The 21,164-nt window shown below is 35.2% G+C and overlaps 1 protein-coding gene across 4 annotated transcripts; it reads left to right on the forward strand.

Annotated features, from left to right (window-relative positions):
• Positions 1-9,728: 9,728 nt before the first annotated feature.
• SDG37 (SET domain group 37) lies at positions 9,729-19,615 on the forward strand. 4 transcript variants are annotated; one of them, XM_086440110.1, is made up of 14 exons: positions 9,729-9,969; positions 10,638-10,780; positions 11,658-11,792; positions 12,372-12,426; positions 12,535-12,653; positions 13,300-13,388; positions 13,483-13,564; positions 13,884-13,988; positions 14,111-14,201; positions 14,321-14,440; positions 15,013-15,119; positions 15,467-15,536; positions 15,633-15,674; positions 17,587-17,627. In XM_086440110.1, the coding sequence occupies exons 1-13, from the start codon at positions 9,870-9,872 to the stop codon at positions 15,644-15,646; spliced, it is 1,230 nt and encodes a 409-aa protein (XP_086296236.1). In that variant the 5' UTR covers positions 9,729-9,869; the 3' UTR covers positions 15,647-15,674; positions 17,587-17,627. The 4 variants fall into 4 exon arrangements, with proteins under 4 accessions (XP_086296236.1, XP_086296235.1, XP_086296233.1 ...); XM_086440109.1 differs by lacking the exon at positions 15,633-15,674 and adding an exon at positions 19,238-19,615 and having other exon boundaries at positions 9,730-9,969; positions 11,658-11,753; positions 17,587-17,650; XM_086440107.1 differs by lacking the exon at positions 15,633-15,674 and adding an exon at positions 19,238-19,615 and having other exon boundaries at positions 9,730-9,933; positions 17,587-17,650.
• The last annotated feature ends 1,549 nt before the right edge of the window (positions 19,616-21,164 follow it).

The raw sequence follows: 21,164 nt of genomic DNA on the forward strand, positions 1-21,164 counted from the left end.
GTAGATGAGTTTTATTTGTATATTAGAGAAAACACATCTACGGACATACGTGTGTCACCACATCAAGAGGTCCCCTAATGAGATCACTCTAGCATTAATCATTAAAAAATGATTTAATTGCCCTCAACCTCAACTTCTAATAAAACCCTTTATTTATCTCTTCTAAAAATTAAATCATCTTCAAGATCTGAGACATAAATTCCTCCCCTCAAATTTAGAAAGGAAGATAGGATCGATGGAGATTTTTATAATAAGAAGAAATATGTAGGATTTTTTAGGAAGCAAAAGATGAATTGCCACACATCTTGGAGTGCATTTGCAAAAGTTGATGTAGCAATAGAAACCCTGCAAAACAAAAAACAAAAAAAAAGACTTTTTACAATAGATTGAAGACGATGGAATATGGATGATATTAAATAGGTTTAATATAATTCTTCCAATAAATTACTTGAAAATGATTTTTTTTTTGTTGAGAAAAGTCCCAGATTTTCCCATCATGCAATTCCTGAGATTGTCTTGTCGGACAACTTGTACTAAGAGATGAGTAGACAATCATGTAATACGTATTCTAACAATTAGATGAAACAAAGACACCATACATTTAAATACCAATACGCATTCATCATTTGCATAAGAGTCTCCATGATAATCATCTAAGAATTGGCGAGATTGCAAAGACCTTGTCATGAAGAGGAGGATCTTGAGTTTAAATCCTCCCTTAGGAATTTATCCAAGAATTTATCTATTGTATTTGGAGGATTGCACGTGTCTCGAGGCTTAGTCGATTGTTCTAGAGGTCTGAAAATCTCAATTCCAAAACTAATAATGATAGCTTCCGCAATGTCTTAGACGAACTACTTATAATTTTCAACATGAATGACGTAGGTAGATTCAAACATGATACAACTAGATATTAAAAAAAACTACATAAACATTAGTAGTGAAGGCAAATGTATTCAATTTCCCTTGAAAACATCTTGTTATTTTGCCAAAACTTCTATTAGCTTATCGTCATATTAAATTGTAGGAAAAATGAAGCTAAATTTTGATACAGAATTCACCATCAAAGTCAGAGAAAATAGATCAAAGTTGGAAGAATATTTGCACCCACGCTAATTGTTATGAGTTTTTTTGTATCAGTCCATCAAGAGAGAGATTAAATAATATTCCACATAAGGTAATTTCAGCCGAAGTCAACACTTTATTCATTACCACATGCTATTAAAATTATGTTTAAACATTATAAACTAGAGTATTGATTTTCTGACTCCCCCCTCCGACATACTCCCCCTCTACTCTCTTAATGTGGCATGTGACAGAGCTGTAGATTTTCTTTCCTTGGAATGCACGATTGCACATCCCCATAAACATGCAACATCGGGAGAGTAATGGGTGGAGTAAGAAAAACATTATTCTATAAACTAATTTCCAATTCCACTTGTTGTTGTCTATTGGGCTTCTCAGCGTATTAGAGATTGTTTTTACAAAACCATTTTTGGTTTTTATCTTAATGTCACATTTTCCCATAACATCCAAAGTAGAACAATCATCAAAACCCACAGTAGTATGAAAGACTTCATTTAAATAAGAAAATGAAGACTTACTACCACACATATGGTTATTACAGCATGTATCCACATGCTAAACATCTAGTTTTTGTAAGCCATGAACAATATCTCAGGTTCCTTCTTTTCTACAAAATTTTATCTCTCCAAATTTATGACACTTATAGCACTTTACCATGGATTTGTCGAATTGTTGATTTCAGCCTCTGCCACTGTCTTGAAAATTTGATTGATTTTTATCAACTTTGAAATTTTGATACTGCCAACTTCCATCTCTATTACCTTAACTCCCACTTTGATTTTCATTACCTCAACCATAATTTCTATTTCCATTGCCTCAACCCCAGCTTCTTCTTCCTCTCCCTCTTCCAATTCTATTCAACGTCGAAGAGTGGTGGTTAGTTGACCTCGATGTCGGCTCTTCGCCACCTGGGGCTGTAGTATGTTCCAAGGGTTGGGCTGTTCGCCCATTAAAGCGGTACGTGAGCTGGGTTCAGAACGTCGTGAGACAGTTCGGTCCATATCCGGTGTGGGCGTTAGAGCATTGAGAGGACCTTTCCCTAGAATGCTTACTCTTCTTTCTCTTGCTTATTAATTTTCTACTCATGAACCAGTAAAGAACTCTGCAACTTATAAATTAAAAGTTCATCAATATCCTTGGATTCCTCTATAGAACATACAACAAAATTAAATTTATGTGTCATAGATCGAAGAATCTTCTCAATTATGTTGACGTCCTCCTTCTTATAGTCATGGATTCGCATCTTATTGACTATTGCCATTGTTCGTGAAAAATAATCTATGACTGACTTTCCTGATTTCATCTGAAGTGTTTCGAACTCCGTTTGAAGTGCTTGAAGTTGTTGCCTTTTTGTTCTTGTTGATCCTTGATGCTTCTTCTTCATGGAATCCCAAATTTGTTTGGAAGTTTTTTTGCTAAGAATTGTTTCCAATATAGAACAATCAATTGCTCGAAAAAGATAGTTTTTTGCCTTCAAATCTTTTAACCTCAGTCCTTCCATTTATGTCATCTGCATCTTTGTCAAAATCACATTAGTTGTTGGTTTTGCTATCCCAGTACTAACCACCTATCAATACTTTTTGGACCTCAGGAAATTATCCATTAACATGCCCCAATGGTCATATATTAACCATCGAAACAAAGAATAACTAGATGTACAAAGTTATCAGATGCCATTAATCACTATTGTTACTGCAAAAGAAAACAAAAAAATGAAATAGAAGTAAAGCTGCTGTTAAAATACTCTATCTCACAATTTTTTTTTTTTTTTAACTTTTCTCATACTCTCACTTCCCTTGCTTTGATACCACTGTTATAAACACAGAGGACTAAAATAAAATAAAAGTCTAAGAAGGAAGCTGAAGCTCTTGTCACTTTAATGGAATAATAACAACCTATAAATAGTCATTGCATCAAAAGGGATATAACCAACAAACAAATCACTAACCTTACTTCCTATAAACAAGCAACAATAAAGACACGACTTTAACTAGTAAACAAAAGTTTTAACCACTAACCTTACTTCTTATAAACTAGTAACAATAAGTCATGACTTTAACCAGTAAACAAAAGTCTAAAGACTCGGTCAAACATAATAAACAAAATACAAGAGCTTAAACAAAATAAAATAATGATTCTCAGTAACTATATCCGTATAAGGGAATGAAGGTCTTGCTCGATCAAACGAAGATTTGATTTTAAGTGTTGAATTATGAGCATGGTAGATAGTATTGCTTATTATAAAAATTGGTGACATTTATACCTTACAAAATTACTAATGGAGCTTACATTGAGCAGGGGACATGATTATATCCCAAGAGCATGCCACATTCCGTTGATCTGTGGGAGTGTATGTCAGGTATAAATTTTGTGGCGTCTCAAGTTAGGTCATCCCAACTTAAGGTATGTTTATTGCCACTATTTTGCTAAATACCAAGAGATTATCGTCATCTATTGAAGGTTTTTTAACATTTGTATCTCACTAAGCTCGTCTTGAAGTGACATGAATGTGATCCATATTCCAGACCAATCAGAAGAATGGTTTTAAAACTTGACTTAAATACCCACAAATCAAGTCAACTCTAATAAGTTTAATAAAAAAATAATTTAAGTTATAAATAAATATTTATAGCCTTTTAATGTTTAAAAAAACATTATAACCATATTTATTAATTATTCTAAAAACTTATTAAATATATCCATGATAAAAAAATTTCACCGAACTTAGTGATTTTTCAAGCCGACTTGGACAAGTCTCGAGTTGACCCGGTGAGTTAATTCCATCAAATTTTGGGTATGAGTCACCTCAAAATCAAATAAATATAAGAGTGAGCTGGCACCTTGTGGGGCCCACTATCATCGAGGTTTAGCAGTCTTGATCGTAGCTGTGAGGTAGCTATGGCCCACCAGTCCACGTCGTTCTTTACACTTCTGTCTCCTTGCCGCTTTAACGGCTATCGCTTCCTCTGCTCGCCACGTGGAGTTATTTGGAATCTTCTGTCCGTCAGAAGGAGAAAAAATTTTATTTTAGACATACCCCTCCACGTTTTGATGATTATTTGAGATACCCTCCTATGTTTTCAAAGTGGTGATATACCCCCTTAACAATGGTCTTATTAAAAAAGAGTCGTGCTGGAGTGACTTCGGCGTAATACATTGGCGTGATGGGACGCGCATATCCGTAAATGAGTTCTACTTGTATCTCGGAGAAAATGCATCTACGGACATGCGTGTGCCACCACGTCAATAAGTCCCCCAACGAGGTCACTCTAGCATTAATCATTAAAAAATGATTTAATTGCCCTCAACCTCAACCTCTAGTAAAACCTTTTATTTCTCTCTTCTGAAAATCAAATCATCTTCGATATCTAAGATATAAATTCCTCCCTCAAATTTTGAAAGCAAGATAGGATTGGCAGAATTTTTTGTAATAAGAAGAAATATGTAAGATTTTTTTGGGAAGCCGAAGATGAATTGACATACCAACTTTTACTAATATCATCTCAATTCATAAGTAAATCACCAATGATAAGCACACATCTTGGAGTGGCATTTGCAAAAGTTGATGTGGTAATAGAAACTCTGTAAAAAAAAAAAAAAGACTTTTTACAATAGATTGAAGACGATGGAATGCGGATGAGATGAAATAGGTTTAATATAATTCTTCCAGAACTTGAAAATGATTGTTTTATTTTTTTATTTTTTTGTTCTTTTGTTGAGAAAAGTCCTAGATTTTCCCATTGCAATTCCTAAGATTGTCTTGTGGGACAACTCGTACTAAGAGATGAGTAGATGATTATGTAATACGTATTCTAACAATTCGATGAAACAAAGACACCACACAATTAAATACTAATACGCATTCATCATTTGCATAAGAGTCTCCATATAATCATCTAAGGATTGGCAAGATTGCTAAGACCACCTCATGAAGCAGAGGATCTCAAGTTTAAATCTCCCTTTAGGGATTTATCCAAGAATTTATCTATTGTATTTGGAGGATTGCACGTGTCTCGAGGCTTAGTCAGGTGTTCTAAAGGTCTGAAAATCTCAATTCCAAAAATAATAATAATAGCCTCCATGATGTCTTAGATGAACTACTTATAATTTTCAACACGAATGACGTAGGTAGATTCAAACATGATACAACTAGAGATTAAAAAAAACTACACAAATATTAGTAGTGAAGGCAAATGTATTCAATTTCTCTTGAAAATATCTTGTTATTTTGCCAAAACTTATATTGGCTTATCGTCATATTAAATTATAAGAAAAATGGAGCTAAATTTTGATATAAAATTCACCTTCAAAGTTAGAGAAAATAGATCAAAGTTGGAAGAATATTTGCACCCACGCTAATTGTTATGATTTTTTCTGTATTAGTCCATCAAGACAGAGATTAAATAATATTCATGGGCTCACAAAGGAGTAACATAAGGTAATTTCAGCCGAAATCATTACATTTATATTTTACTACAAGCTATTAAAATTATGTTTAAACATTATAAACTAGAGTCGTAATTTTCTGACTCCCCCTCTACTCTCTCAATGTGGCATTTGACAGAACCATAGATTTTCTTTTCTCGGAGTACACAACTGCACATCCCCATAAACATGCAATGTCGGGAGAGTAGCGGTGGGAGTAAGAAAAACGTTATTCTATAAACTAATTTCCAATTCCACTTGTTGTCTATTGGGCTTCTCAGCGTATTTGATGCAAAAGGGTTTGCATCAAAGTAGAATTTATTGAGATACTATTGGGGTGTGAGGGTTGTCCTTGCCTTGCCCAAAGAGTACTATGGAGAAGACTTTAAAATTAATATAATACAAAGATTTGTATTATGTTAATGGATCTTATGCTTTTTAAGGGAATATTTTCCTTGTCCTTCTGATCTCCCAAGGATACTTAGTCAGCGCATGATTAAAAAAAAATATATATTTATAACATCAAAGGTAAGAGACATTAACATGTGGGATGAGCAGGGAATCACCTTTTTTTTTTTTTTAAGACAATGAGGCAAAAGTAGATGATAATTCCTTTCCCTAATTTTTATAATTCTTTATTTTATTTTTCACAAATGACAATAGTTTTGAGAAGTAAACCATTTTTTTTCTTCAATAATTTAAAATCATTTATTTTTAATATTTCACTACTCCAATTACTCGAATTTGATAAATCATTTGTTCTCTTCTTGATTTATAGTCCAAGGCGATGTATTGTTGTTGCATGTGCCCCGGGACTAGTCCTTGGACAAGACCATAGTCTATGGACTAGACAAAGTTCAGATACGAGGTGGTCTCGGCCTACAAGGATATCTGTTGAGTTATTTGAATGTAGACTATGAGAGGATTTGACACTAGTGGATGATTATGCATCTATTTATACTTGCAACAAGACGAGTGCATCGAAAATCAATTCTACAATCAAGTGTGACATTATTTGTAATCAAATTGGGATATATGTCCCACCAGGGGGGTAGCTGAGTGGTAAGAGCTGACTGGATTTGCTCCCCAGGTCATGCCTTTGAATCTCTATAAGTCCCTTTGAATGAATTGATGTGCAGGACTTGTGGGTGGTCAATGCACATCCTCAGGGAATAGTCCTAATTCGTAATGGGTGGGGACACCTCAAGTTTACAAAAAAAAAGAAAGAAAAAAAAGGATATATGTTAGATAAAAAGCAACTAAAGGAAGTTTTAATTGCTAAAACAATTGGACTAAAACACAGACTAATTAATGTAGTTGTATTGTGAGAGTCAATATGCCAATTATTTGGCAAAACATTAGGTTAAGAATTATGCTGAAGTGACCTCAAGATTGGACCTAACATCGCACACCTTGACGTGAAGTATATGAGAACCATAGATGCTTCCTTGAGATACAAGTGAAAAGCATCTATGGTTCCTATCCACTTTCATGTCAAGATGTACGATATGAGGTCTAATCTCGAGGTCACTCCAGCACGACTCTTAGGTGTATCATGCTAGGACCGTATAAGAGTTAAATTCTCTGGGTGCAATATATCTTCAGAAGATTCACACGATGGACAATGTTGCTAATTGAGAAAGTCGATCCTAATGGAAAATTTCAATTTTTTTTTCTTTGTGTGTGGCCATGATCAATCTCACTTCATGGTGATGAGTGTACATATTTACTCCTTTGGGGCAGCAAGGTTAAGAGAGATTAGATTTCATGGTCTGGGAGGTTTGGGAGATTAGGAGAAAGTTGGATTTTACTTTCCAAGTATTGCTACATCATCTATGAAAGTATGTAGAAATTAATGTCGAGCCATTCAAATATTTATGGAGCAAATTGGATTTGAAAATTTATCACACCATCATATCGCCAAAGGGAATACTTATACATCCAACATAAAATATAGGACGAACGAGCGACATTATTCGTCCTAATGCATTGGAAAATCATCTTTGATCCATGAAATTTTTGCCATTTTTTTGCTTTTTTAATTTTATAGAGAACCTATATTTGTTTGTTCATGAATGATCACCATTGATTCTACTTCCATCAAGGCTTTTATGACTCGTTTTTTATGTCATTCATATGGGCCAAAAGGTTCCATCATACTCTATGAAAACCCCCCATATACTGAGGTATGAAATCTCCTCTTATTGGGAATATTGTTCATAAGCAGATGAAACTAACTTCTGATGCCCTTGTTGGGAGATGAAGCAATCAAATCTGAAAATTTGTCATCCACCATTTCATGATTAGTGATGACGACTCTTTCGTTGTCTTGCTTTCACCTTCCCTCGTCAAGATTTAAGATGGGCTTCAGTTGGGCTTTTTTTTTATACACTTTCCTTGCGAACATAGTTAGATCTTATTTATTTATGAGTAACATAGTAAGATCTTAAGCCTTTCTAAGGGTTGTTTTGCTCAAATGAATTATCACATTTAGATTTCATCGAAAAACTCAGATTGCCCCCCCCCCCCCCCCCCCCATCGAACTCCCAAACTTTAAATTAAAATTCAATGATACAAAAATAAAAAAAATAATCACCGTTCATAGAATTTTGTCCTCTACAACCTTGAAGTCTCGGATCATGTTTTTGGATGCCACAAGATGATCAGTCCGAGGACCCTTAGTAAAGGTGAAATCCTTACTAACTTCGTAATGAAGTTTTCAATGCAAACACATAATTTACTAAATTTTAACTAGTTTTTATTTTATTTTTTGTATAAGTATAAATTATTCAATAAGAAGAAAAAGAATATACAAAGGCGGTTGAGGTGACCAACCAAAAGATGCACAGACCGTCTTAGAGCCAGCTAAACATCACATAAGGAGTTCCACCTAAACACAAAATCCTCAAAAAATAGACACTTGAGCTCCAAACTAAGTTTACACTAAAAGAAAAGCAACCCCAATACATTCAAGAAAATATCCCAACTTGAGGCCAACTTATCATTGAAAAACCTTTTATTCCTTTTCAACCACGACCCCAACAAATAGCAAAGGATAGGAACCTCCTTAAGGTTTTCTTCTTCCTAAGGAATAAAGAGCAGTCCCAACAATGAAACAAAACCAGCATTGAGGAGGGAGACACCCAAGAGATCTTGAATAGAGAGAAAAAGAATAGAAGTCGAAAACTTGCAATGAAATAGAACATGGTCAATAGATTCCGCATTGGAGTTGCACAGAAAACAACGGTATAGAGTTATCATACCATGAGAAATAAGGAGGTCCAAGGTAGAAAGTCTACAAAGGGTGGTTAACAAAAAAATAAAAAAAGGAATTTTCAAAGGAATCTTTAACCCCCAAATAAGAGTAAAATGGAAGTTAATGACAGTACCTAGAAACACTTCTATCACTAAGGTGAAAGAGCTAACAGAGAAAGAATTACCTTTCGAGCAAATCCACTCCCTCACTAATGCCCTACTATTTATTATGCATTTAAGTTGAGTGAACGAAATCAATAACTCGGGTCAATTCAACATAAAAGATTGATCGGTATATATGAGAATATCTGATAAAAAAGTACGAAAACTAAGCAATTTGGGCCAATTACGCAGAGCCAGACCCATAACACAATATAGGTTTGGTACGATTATGACACTTGCTATTTGTTTGATGCAGCCCACAAATCGTCTTTCGAGACATCTCTAAATTTTAACTAGTTCTCATTGCTCCCACGCAATTGGTTATGGAAAACTTCTTCTTTTTTGCATCTCGAAAGATTTCAACAATGGTATTGAGTTTTGATCTTACTTGTTTTGTTTTATCCTAATACCTAAAAAATTCAATCGAGTCGAAGTAATTCATTATATGAAAATTTTTGTGTGCGAAATTTTCTATCTGGTAGGTCTATACTGAATCATTTTTGCAATGTTTGGTGGGTACCTACCGATCATATAAATAGAGACTTAGTACTAGTACATCGAACACAAAAATTTACGTGAGAGAATTATGTTTGGTAAGCACCTACAGAATTAGTTAAAACAACTTCGATCTGAATCTCCTGAACAAAATCTGTAAAAAAAAACTGACTTTTTCCATCTAAAACCATCATTTTGAAGGTTTTATAAGTGATTTTTCAGTTTCCTCGAAGATTAAATACAAAGGAATTTTTTTTTTTTAAAGAAATAAGATAACTTTTGGTATAAAAAACAAAAAACGCCAGGTGTGTTGAGTATTGTAGGAGTTTGCAAATAACGCCACCCTTTTTCTCGTCCCAGATCTCGCTGTCCAACGAGATTTAAAAGTTCAAACCATTTCTCGAATTCGTGAAGTTTGGAGCTTGGACTGGTCTGAGGTCTCAGTCATGGACGATTTGCAGAGAGCCCTATCAGTCGTTGGGTTTGCTGTTTCTTCAATCCCAGAGAAAGGTCGTTGTCTCGTCACAACCAGAGACTTCTCACCGGGTCTCTCTCTCTCTCTCTCTCTCACTCACACACACACACACACACACGCACGCACGCACGCACACACGCACACCCTGAGAACTAACCTTCATGTTCTTCTCGTTTTGATGGATGATGGGTTTTCGGTTAATTTCATAGTTTGTGAATAATGGTGGAGTTCTTACTTCTTATCATCTTTTGTAAAAATATACAAAAATAATAGGTTTTAAGAGAGTGGAGTTTAAGGTTTTGGGTTTTCAATCTGGTTCTCATTCACTCATGAAATTAAGAATTAAACTTGGTTTTCATCATAATTGTACGAATGGGTCCAAGTTTTCATCTCCCAAAATAAAGAACTAAACTTGGTTTTTAATCATAATTGGGTTCATGATTGACACACTTAGGCCAAGTAGGCCATTACAATATAAAATTCCTGCAAGACCCAAAGATGATTTTTCAGGAAGAAAATAACCCATCATGGGTAAGCAATTCAAGTAATAAATCTTGGGTTTAGAATAACAAACACCCGCGAGTAACTATATCCGGATAAGCGAATGAAGGTCTTGTTTGATCAAACGAAGACTTGATTTTAAGTGTTGAATTATGAGCATGGTAGGTAGTATTGCTTATTATGAAAAATTGGTGACATTTGTAACTTACAAATTACTAATGGAGCTTACATTGTGCAGGGGACATGATTATATCCCAAGAGCCTTATGCCTACGTACCAAATAATTCATCCGATTCAAGATGCGATGGATGTTTTGCACAGGGTAATCTCAAAAAATGCTCGGCATGCCACGTTCCCTTGTACTGTGGGAGTGTATGTCAGGTATAAATTTTGTGGCGTCTAAAGTTGGGTCATCCGGGAATGAATCAATCTCCCTGGTGGAGCCCATCAAAGTATTGGTCCGATTTTGCATGTGGAAAACATTCATGCTTATGCAAAACCTTAAATTGTTCCCTGAAATTATGCCTACATGTGTGTGTGTGTGTGTGGGCATCCTCTAAGGGGTTTAGGGGGTAGAAGAGGAAAGACAACAAAGTTGGAGGGGAATCATTGGAAAAGGGGGAGAAGAGGAAAGGCAACAAGGTCGGAGGGGTATTCTTGGAAAGGGAAAAAAGAAAAGAAAAGAATAAAGTTGAAAGTTTTCCTCAGTATTTATGTTGAGATTAAATCCCAGCCCATCTTTATTTGTGTGTGTGTGTGTGTGTGTTGGGGGGGGGGGGGGGGGGTTGATAAGGAGGGGGAAAACCATCCTAAAAAAAATAAAAAATTATAGTGCCTACGGCACGGACATCCTCTTTGGGGTTAAAGAGGAAATATAGTAAAGTTTTTTTTTTTTTTTTTGATAAGTAGAAATATAGTAAAGTTAGAGGGTTATTATTGAAAAAGGGGTAAAAGAGGAAAGATTGGGTTGGGGGGGGGGGGGGGAGTGGGGTAGCGTTTTATTATATATAGATATATATTGGTGGTGTTGGGGTGGTACTATTTAACTTTTTTTAGCAGTTGAACATGCTTAAGAATAGAAATGGATCAAATGCAAATTTATACCTTGCAAAGCCCAGGGCATTAGTCACACTGTGTAGACATCTCTGTTAGTTTGCACTTCTGTGCATTTTATTACTGCTTTAGACATTATTGCAAAACTATGGGACTGGAATTCTTCTCTTATCAAATCATTTATAGTCTTTTCTAATCCTTTCAGAAATCAGAATGGAAGTTGCATCAACTTGAATGCAAAGCTCTCATAGGACTTAGTAAGGACAGAAGAAAATCACTTACACCTTCGATACGTTTGATGGTGAGACTCTACTTGAGAAGAAAATTACAAAACGAGCAGGTGAATGAACTTTCATTGACTTGTTTTATTGTTGCATATTTTGATGTTGGTTTTAATTTCTTTGTTTCTTTCCTTTCCATGTCAATCGTCAAGTCGTCAACAGTTCTATTCAGTTTATCTCCTCCCATCTTTTTAAAGAGTGCCCGTGGTACCTTAATTACATGGATATGGATATGGATATCCTATCCGATATTTGCTAATGTAATTTTTATTATTTACATCATATTAAAGGTAGTTAAACATCTAATATTGCAAAGACTTCTACGACAAATCTGTTTACAATATGATATATAGTTTAGTTGAAAAAACAAATGAATAATTTTTTATTAGTTAAGAATATAACCAGTAGATCGTGTGGATATGGGTGCACTGGGCATATTGGAATTTAGGGTATCATAGGTAGTGATCCAGAGGACCAGAATTTGTTCGTTTTGAAGCTGTAACACAAGAAGCTTGATTTAGAATAATGCCTCTATGAGGTTTTATGTGAAATTTCTTTCTCATGCCAGCAATACGTTATATGTTAATGTCTCAATTTGGACAATGTTGTTAAGATTTTGTTACTTGTTATACTATCAGGTCATACCAATTACTGCAACAGATAACTACAATTTGGTGGAGGCATTAGTGGATCGTATCCTTATTCATTTTTTTCTATTGTTGATGATAATCATACGTTGCTCATATCTCTTCTAGCAGTTTCGGATTTGCAGTCGTTAAGTTTGAACTGACGTTCACCTAGATATGTTCGATATTGATGAGCAGCAACTAGTGTTGTATGCACAGATGGCTAACCTTGTCAACTTGATACTTCAGTGGCCTGAGATCAACATAAAAGAGATTGCACAGAATTTTTCCAAGGTTTGCTACTAGATTGTGTGCATGGGGACAAATTATACAGATTATAAAAAATAAAAAATAAAAAAAAACAGAAAGATACAAGATCTTCCGAGAAGACGGAGATACTAAAGGGAATCTCAGACCCCTTTTGGGATGGGACTGGTCCCTATGGTTGTACACCTCGACCCCACAGACTTACTACCTTTTGATGTGTACCTACCTTACCAAGAACCAACTTCCTCTCGACCCCCACCCCCTTATTAGTTTTTCATGGCTACCAAAATTTAGTTTACAACAGCTATCAAAGAGGTCTCTGTTGAGTGTATATTTTCCTCCACTCTTGGGTATGTCATACCTCAGTTAAACCCCATGATCCTCTTATATTCATAGTTCTCCCCCTCTCCAACAGATCGATCTTTTGGAGTAGTTGGTTGGTTAGCATGGTATCAGAGTGCTAGGTTTGTATAGGTCACAGGTTCTATTTTTCCACCCTTATGGGTGAGAGGGAGTGTTGAGTGTAGGTTTCCCTCCACCCTCGGGTGTGTCATACCCCAGTTAGGCCCCATGACCTCTTATATTTATAGTTCTCCCCCTCTCCAACAGTCTCTACTAAAAAGATTGAGGTACACGGTTGAAGGCTTGTTTGATCATCTTTAATATTGTGCAGCTTGCATGCAATGCCCATACAATCTGCGACAGTGAACTGAGACCTCTGGGGACAGGACTATATCCTGTAATTTCCATCATTAACCACAGGTAATCAACTTTTTTTTCATTCTATGTAACATGCTCAATTTTTTCTTATAAATCTTCATATTGTTAGTTGTTTTAAATGTCTTTGGATTTGTAGTTGCTTGCCCAATTCGGTGCTGGTTTTTGAAGGAAGGAAGGCTGTGGTTCGTGCTGTGGAACCTATACCAAAAGGTACAGAGGTAAGACATGCTTTCCTGATCTCTCTGCTCTTATATATATAATAAAACAGGATGGTTGTCCCCCTCCTTCGTCTCAATCTTTATCCCATCATAAAGAACATATCTCGAGGACAATTTTGTTGCCTTTCCTCTTCTCCTCTTTTCCAATAATATCCCTCCAACTTCATTGTCTTTCCTCTTTTCCCCCTTCACCCCAAAGAGGATGCCCGTGCCGTAGGTGTGGGAAAACTCTAGCGTATACATATCACATTTCTTTCTCATTTTGGTTTTTGTTTTGGAGTTGCTTCCTAATGTTGTTTACTTGGTTATATCTTGTAAGGTGTTGATAAGCTACATTGAAACTGCTGGAAGCACTGCAACACGGCAAAAAGCTCTCAAAGAACAATACCATTTCTTATGCACATGTCCTCGCTGCATAAAAGTGGTAATGTTTAGACTGATTTTCATACAATACTTCATTGTTGACCTGTGGCCTCTTATCTCTAAACTTGAACTTCTCTCAGATTTAGATGGCCGCAATTTAACTTATCTACTGCTATATCGAAGGGGCAATATGAGGATATTCAAGAAAGTGCTATTCTGGAAGGCTATAGATGCAAGGACGATAGGTGCAATGGTTTCTTGCTTCGTGATTCTGGTATGTCCTCAACTGTGGCCAAGATAATTAACTATGTCTTTTATCCTCTCTTTTTTCTGTTTCTTTTGGATACATGTTTATTTATTCTGCTTATGTTTTAAAGTGGGAATTTTGTGTAGATGACAGAGGATTTATATGTCAACAATGTGGACATTTTAGAAACAAGGAAGAGATAAGAAAGATTGCAAGTGAAGTAAAATTTATGCAAGATAAGGCTTTGACATTTCTATCCTCTGGAAGTATCCTTCTCTAATGCATGTGTTGAGAGTAAATTTATATTTATTTGCAACATCGCTGTAGTATGATATATATAGGGTGGCGTTCGGAGGCCCTAAAGAGAACCAAACATTGTGCCAAACATTTTTCAATGTATGGGTTAGAAGTTTCCGAATGGGCTGATTTTTGGTGAGGATGATCTCCTATGGGTTAGAAATTTTGGAATGGGCTGATTTTTGGTCCCATTCCGAAACTTCTAACCCCATCAAAAGTGGTTTACAAAAATTGGACAGTCCACAATTCTTCAACTTGTAAACTAGGGTTAGAAGTTTTGGAATGAGCTGATGTTTGGTGAGGAAGATCTCTTCACCGTAGAGATCAACCTCACAAAAAATCAGCCCATTCCAAAACTTCTAACCCCAATTTTGAAAAATGTTGGCTCTCTTTAGGACCTCCGAACGCTTCCCATATGTATATATCTCATCTAACTCTTTGTATGTTTTGCCAATTTGATGTACTTCTACTTCACATACAAAAGAAATTTATTCTTGAATATATGTCCAAACCATGATATTGTTCCCTTGACAGAAGGTAGATTATCTGGAAGCCAGTACCATGTATAGGACAATTGAGCAACTCCAACTGAAATTGTATCATTCCTTTTCGATCAATTTGATGCGAACTCGAGAAAGTCTTCTGAAGGTGCCAGTCACAATTTGTTTATTCCCTCCCCCCCCCCCCCCCCCCCCTTTTTTTTTTGCTACTTTTGCGCTTACTTTTCTTACTTGTCATAAAATTTGTTAACTCTTTCTCGAAACTAATCAAATTGAGGATATATGGACCTTAATCTTGCTTCCCAAAATCCTCTTTGTTTGAATACTTATCCTTGATTGCAAAATTACATAATGTTTTGATCACAAAACCATATTTCTCTAGAAGCTCAGGCAGTATGGAATATATTACAATATTTTTAACCAATTACTTCCTCATGATGTTTATGCCTCATGGGTAATTTTTTACTATAATGATGACATCATTTGTCTGCTCAGATTTTGATGGAGCTGAAAGATTGGAGAGGAGCACTGACATATTGCAGGTTGACCATTCCAGTTTATCAAAGTATGTGAGGTTTTAACTCCATTTACATAAGAGACCTATCTATTAGTTTTCCTGAGGTATTTTGACCACCATCAATTGCATTATATTTGGTCTTAGTGTTTTGTAGTTGAAGCCTTATGTATCAGAAGAATTTCTTTGGTAATTATTATTCTTGTTATTTATTCGTATCCCATTGACTCTATTAAATAGTACACATTGTTACTTAACTAGATGCATTTCCCCCTTTTCAAGGTCATATTTTGGGCTTATTATATCGTCTTTTCTTGAGGCTTTCATCTTGTTTGTGCCCCTTAAGATTTCTTCTTGTACTACACATGAGCTTGTGTGGGGCTTTCCTTTCACCAATAAGTAACGTTTTGAAGTAGTGTATTGAAATTGAAAATCAAGATAAAAGCTAAAAGCGCTTCCAATATGTAACCATTGCCTAAACATTCCTTTCTTTGCCAGTGATGGCACTTCTACGCAAGGTTTGAAATCTTGTCTCAAAGCAATGTTTCAGTTGAGAGAAAACCCAAGTTGTCTCGACCAAAACATTGTGAGACAAACCAATTTTTTTATGAAACATTGAATGTTTCAGAATCAATGTTTCATTCCAGTTTTGGTCGAAACTAAAATGTTTCAGCCAAAATATTCTGGAAACGTTACAAAACCTTAAATCCTGCTTCTATGAGTATGCCTCTACTAGAGTTTCAAGATCTATGCATAGTCTCTGATATTGTCCACAATATTGCAAGCCTTCAAGGACTGCAGAAGTATCCAATCCAATGCCCATGCAATAGCATTCTTGACAAGTTAGGATTGAATCAAAATGCATATAATGCGGTGTGGATTCAGACATTTTTGTGAGTAAGTCGTGTGGATGCAAACATTATCAACCTCTACGAATGCTTATAATACATTCCTCAGGCTCTAAAAGTGATGAAAATGGAACATTGGGACCAACGAACTATAATATTTGATTTTGTGCACTAAGTATATTGGTCATAATCATAAGCACGCCACTTTACTTAATTTAGGTGGTTAAAGGTTGGTACTGAGATATTTGCTAGAGTGGGACTGAAGAAAATTCAAAATTATAAAAGCTCCATGAGATGAATGGTCGTGGTCTACTTTTTGATCTACATATTAATTGAACGCTTTCATTTTTGATCCCTCACCCCCCACCCCTCAATGCTTGATAAGATATAGAAATTTTGGTTTGTACCCCTTCGAAAACTTTATAAAATTAAAATTGAGTAAATTTTCTGTCATATGTGGAACCAAGTATTTGGTGATCATGGTGGATCAGAAAATGGAAAATAGCATCAGACTTCGAATTTTTCTTTGATGTCTTTTTGCGTAGTCCTAGGGAAATTCCCAAGGGTAAACAAGGGTATTTTATTATATGTACCTACAAGTAATTCCCATCTTTGTATTCCTATTCCCTTCCTAAATCCATAATGCCTCCCTTATGATGAGTAAGTTGAAGAGAGAAAAGGGTAATTTGTAATGGGTCTTTTGTTTTTGTGTTGTAAAATTTCTAAGGAGCATCTTTTTTGAAGATTTCATGGGGCGGTGGGAGTGGGTCTATAATTTAGCTTCTTTGTAATTTGGGTTGTGGTTCTTTTCTCTCTTGTATCTTTGATGGTCATCGCGAGTCGTGACCACATTAATGCAATTTGCTTTTACCGATAAAAAAAAATTTGTAATCAATGTTGAACTAGTCTCCTTCCATTTCTAGTCATAGATCAAGATCCCATGTATACGAGTAGATGTAAAATCACAAAATTATGTATGCTAAATTATTATAGCTTTTAGTTTAGATCATATTTTGCAAAACCTTATATTAGCTTTTTGACCCCTTTTATATTTGAAAAAAGCCGATAGTTCCCATGCATTGATTCCATAGTGATTTTGTCCACTTACGATGTAACAAGGAAAAATACCTCTGTGCATATGCTCGTCTTAACATGAACTTTTATGTATACTGCACATTCTGATTTCTGATACTGAAAACTAAATATCATTGCCAGTTTCCTTTTGATGTTTGATTTTTTCTGTTTTACTGCAGGAGTGTATCCAGCAATTCACCCTTTACTTGGACTGCAATATTATTCCTGTGGGAAGCTCGAATGGTCAGATTCTAGTTCCTCTAATTTACTTTTTTCTTTTTTAAGATTTTGTTATTGTAAAGAGAGGGAGGTCAAGGAGACCCTAAGAAAAAACACAGAAAAACAAAATTAGCTATTAGTCATACAAACTGAATCCCATCGAAACAATAAATCCTCTAAAAGTACCCCTTTGAACTCCGAATACAACTTACACCAAAAGAACAACAAACCCAAAATGGAAATATTACCGCATGAAGGGAATGCCCCTCCCCTTCAAAATTCCTTCTATTTCTTCCAGATGTCCCAGTAAACAACAAAAGGTACAAGTTTCGACATGATTCTCTCTGTGTCAACAAAGTCCTTGATCCAACAGCTTTGGAACGAATGAATCCACATCGTTACTTACATTTGACATTTTCAGTGAATACAAGCAAAACTCCTGGAAAATGTTCCCTGGCCTGGAAACCAGAGACATAGAAATAGGTGATACATACACTTGTCACAAACATAAAACACATTTTGAAGCCTACCCAAATACCAATCCATGACATTACGTACGTGGAAGGTTTAGATAATAACTCTAGTGTGTGAGGCAAAATAACTTTCAAACATATCTTGTAAGTATCTATATATGAAAGAAATGGGTTGGAAGTCAGTTGACCTAGGGTGGTCTTTCTGAAGAATTTAAAGGCAGTTTGATGAAAAAAAAGTATCTTTCAGCAATGCTAAAGGGGGGTAAAATAGTAACTAAACTGTTTCTGATTTATTTTATATTTTATTTTTGTTGAGTGTATATGTTCCTCCTCTTGGGTGTGTCATACCTAGTTAAGCCCCGTGACCCTCTTATAGTTCTCCCACTCTCCGACAGATAGCTCTTTTGGTGTAGTTGGCTGGTTAACAATTTTTATATTTTTTAGGGTAAATTACACTTTGACTGCCCTAACATTTTGACAATTGAACTTACCTCCACTTTCACAGGGTGTTAAGGTTTAGATGTTCTTTTACTATTTTAACCTCTCATTTTATTTTTTTTATGAAATAAATAAATTTTAAAACTATAAAAATATCCCATCTAAGCATTCACAAGTAAACCCATTTTTTTTTTCAGACGGATATTTTTGTTTATAAAAAAGAATAAATTTTAAAAAGCCCAAATGGTCTTTATGAAAAGTTAAAATCATTTTTTAACTGTTTAGTTGATGGCATGGGGTACCTGTTAGAAAACTATAGGGCAGGTAAGTGCAATTGTCAAATGTTTTGGGGCCAACATGTAATTATGCCAAACCACAGTGTGAAAGTGTAATGTACCCTATTTCTTGACAAAATTTTCTCTCATTTATTTTCTATAGTAGGCTCCATGCTTCTGAACCTATGGCATCCCAGTTTTTTTGGTATTTTTATTTATTTATTTTTGAGAGAGACGGATAATGGTTAGCAGTTTAGTGGGTGAAGATGGGTTTTAAATCTGGAATGTAGGATTTTAACAAACTGGCATCGTAAACGATAAATTACTGCTGACTGTGGCATTCAAACTCATTCAAATTTACTACTTGAAACCCATTCCCCCTCTATTTGCACTCTACACATAATGACTGATGCTAGTCCTCACAGGTTACTTGGGGATACAGAGGATTCCATTAAATCTCTGACCAAGGCTATTGATATATTGAGAATTACTCATGGGACAAATACATCTTTCATGAAGGATCTTCTAATCAGGTTGGAGGAAGCCCATGCTGAAGCTGCGTACAAAAAACGTTCATCCGAGGACAACTAGCGGTGTCTAGCTTTCCTTCATTCCTGTAAAACTAGCTGTGTTGAGGAAATAATAAAAGTTGCAATTTTAGGAGTACTTTCTTGTAGGATTGTTTTTTGTAACATTAACTTTGAAGACATACATAATTGTTGTATTAAAAATATTTAAATATGAAAAAGAGAAATGACTTTACCAAATAAAATTGTCATTATCATCCTAAAGTTTTGCAATCAGTTTAACGAATCTCGTTATTCAATTTCTTTAAGTTCTCTCTTTTGTTAATTCTACTTTGTTCATATCTCCTTGTACCACCTTATTTCACATTCTTTTTGGTCTTCCTTGCATTGTTGTGGAGCCTTCAATTTGCACATTCCTTCTCAGACTATAATTAAGTCCATGAACAAGCCATCTCATTCGATTCTCACCCAATTGATCATCTATTGGTGCTATTCTTATTTTTCTCAGTCGAATACATTTCTAATTTATTTTGTTTTTTAGGTTTTCTTCTCATTCATCTATAAGTAAGATCATCTTTGCCACACTTGACACGTTCCATTAACATTTTTTTCTTGACATAATTTATTAATATTGGTGCTGGTTCAGTTTGAATACCATATTGCCAAGATTCGGAAAACATTACCGAGTCGACTTGATCAGCCCCAAAACTTGATGAAACTAACTTGCCAAGTCAGCTTGCAAACTTGGCCAAGGTAGCATGAAAGTGCATTGAGTTGGGTTAGAAACTTGATGGAGCCATTTGGTTATCTATCTTGATAAAGGAAGCTAATTAATGATAGTTGATTTTCTTCATCAAGATTGGGTTGGTGTTCAGTGTACCGTAGTACTACATCGAAATGGTGCATCCCATGTCTTTCTTGGTTGACAACCCAATTGGCACTGCTCCGACAAGAACAAGTCTCTCTATTTTCTCTTTGGGGGAGCAGAGTAGTTTAGTAAGAGAATGAATCAAATCAAATGATTGTTCTAGAATGACTATTATTCACAATCACTCCTTGTGATGCAACGCGGAATCATAATCATGGCAAATAGGATCTCAAGATGCAACACCACCTATGATGCAAGGAATATGCAAGGAATAATTGACTTACAGCACGATAACTTTTTCTTTCTCATTCTGATTTTAGGAGAATAAAAAATAATAATAATTTATGTTAAAATATTAAAATTTATATATTCATATTTGACTCATAAAAGTTAATTTGTGAGTTTTGGACTTGACTCAACCAGTCAAATTTTAAAAGTATGCATGATGCCATGGGACACTGAGTGGTGGCCACAGAAAGAAATGAGCTGGTATTTGAGTTACATCTCATACGAAGAATTTGTATGACCTAGGTTTAGAATCTCTTCTTAAAACAATGTTTCGATCAGGAGAAATTTGAAACGGTCTCAAAATATTCTATAACATTTCCTTGAAGATCTTTAACAATTATTAATCTTTTATCTGATTTGATTCTCAAATTGCCCAAAAAAAATCCAAACCAACATCTCCAACACTAATGAGTACCATTGTTATGCCATGATTACCTTGTTAAAACCATGAAATTCTCAAAATTACCTTGAATACCATACACATACTGCCAATAGGCTGCATTAAACATTGGTTTCAAGATTTAACTACATTACCATTTTTTTTATAAACCTTGTCATGAGTTGAAAAGAAAAAGAAAATGAATGCCATATCCATTAGAGAGAGAGAGAGAGAGAGAGAGCTGATATTAGCACCCCAACTTTTACTTATTACACCCCAATTTCTTAAAT

The sequence above is a fragment of the Akebia trifoliata genome, chromosome 4 (assembly GCF_017979445.1).
Source record: "Akebia trifoliata isolate Shusen 1 chromosome 4, ASM1797944v1, whole genome shotgun sequence".
NCBI classification, from domain to species: domain Eukaryota; kingdom Viridiplantae; phylum Streptophyta; class Magnoliopsida; order Ranunculales; family Lardizabalaceae; genus Akebia; species Akebia trifoliata.

Coding starts and splice junctions, on each gene's coding strand:
- SDG37 (XM_086440106.1), top strand. CDS start 9,870: ATGGACGATTTGCAGAGAGCCCTATCAGTCGTTGGGTTTGCTGTTTCT. Junction 9,970..10,637: donor AACCAGAGACTTCTCACCGG/GTCTCTCTCTCT, acceptor TACATTGTGCAG/GGGACATGATTATATCCCAA. Junction 13,989..14,110: donor GTCCTCGCTGCATAAAAGTG/GTAATGTTTAGA, acceptor GCTATATCGAAG/GGGCAATATGAGGATATTCA.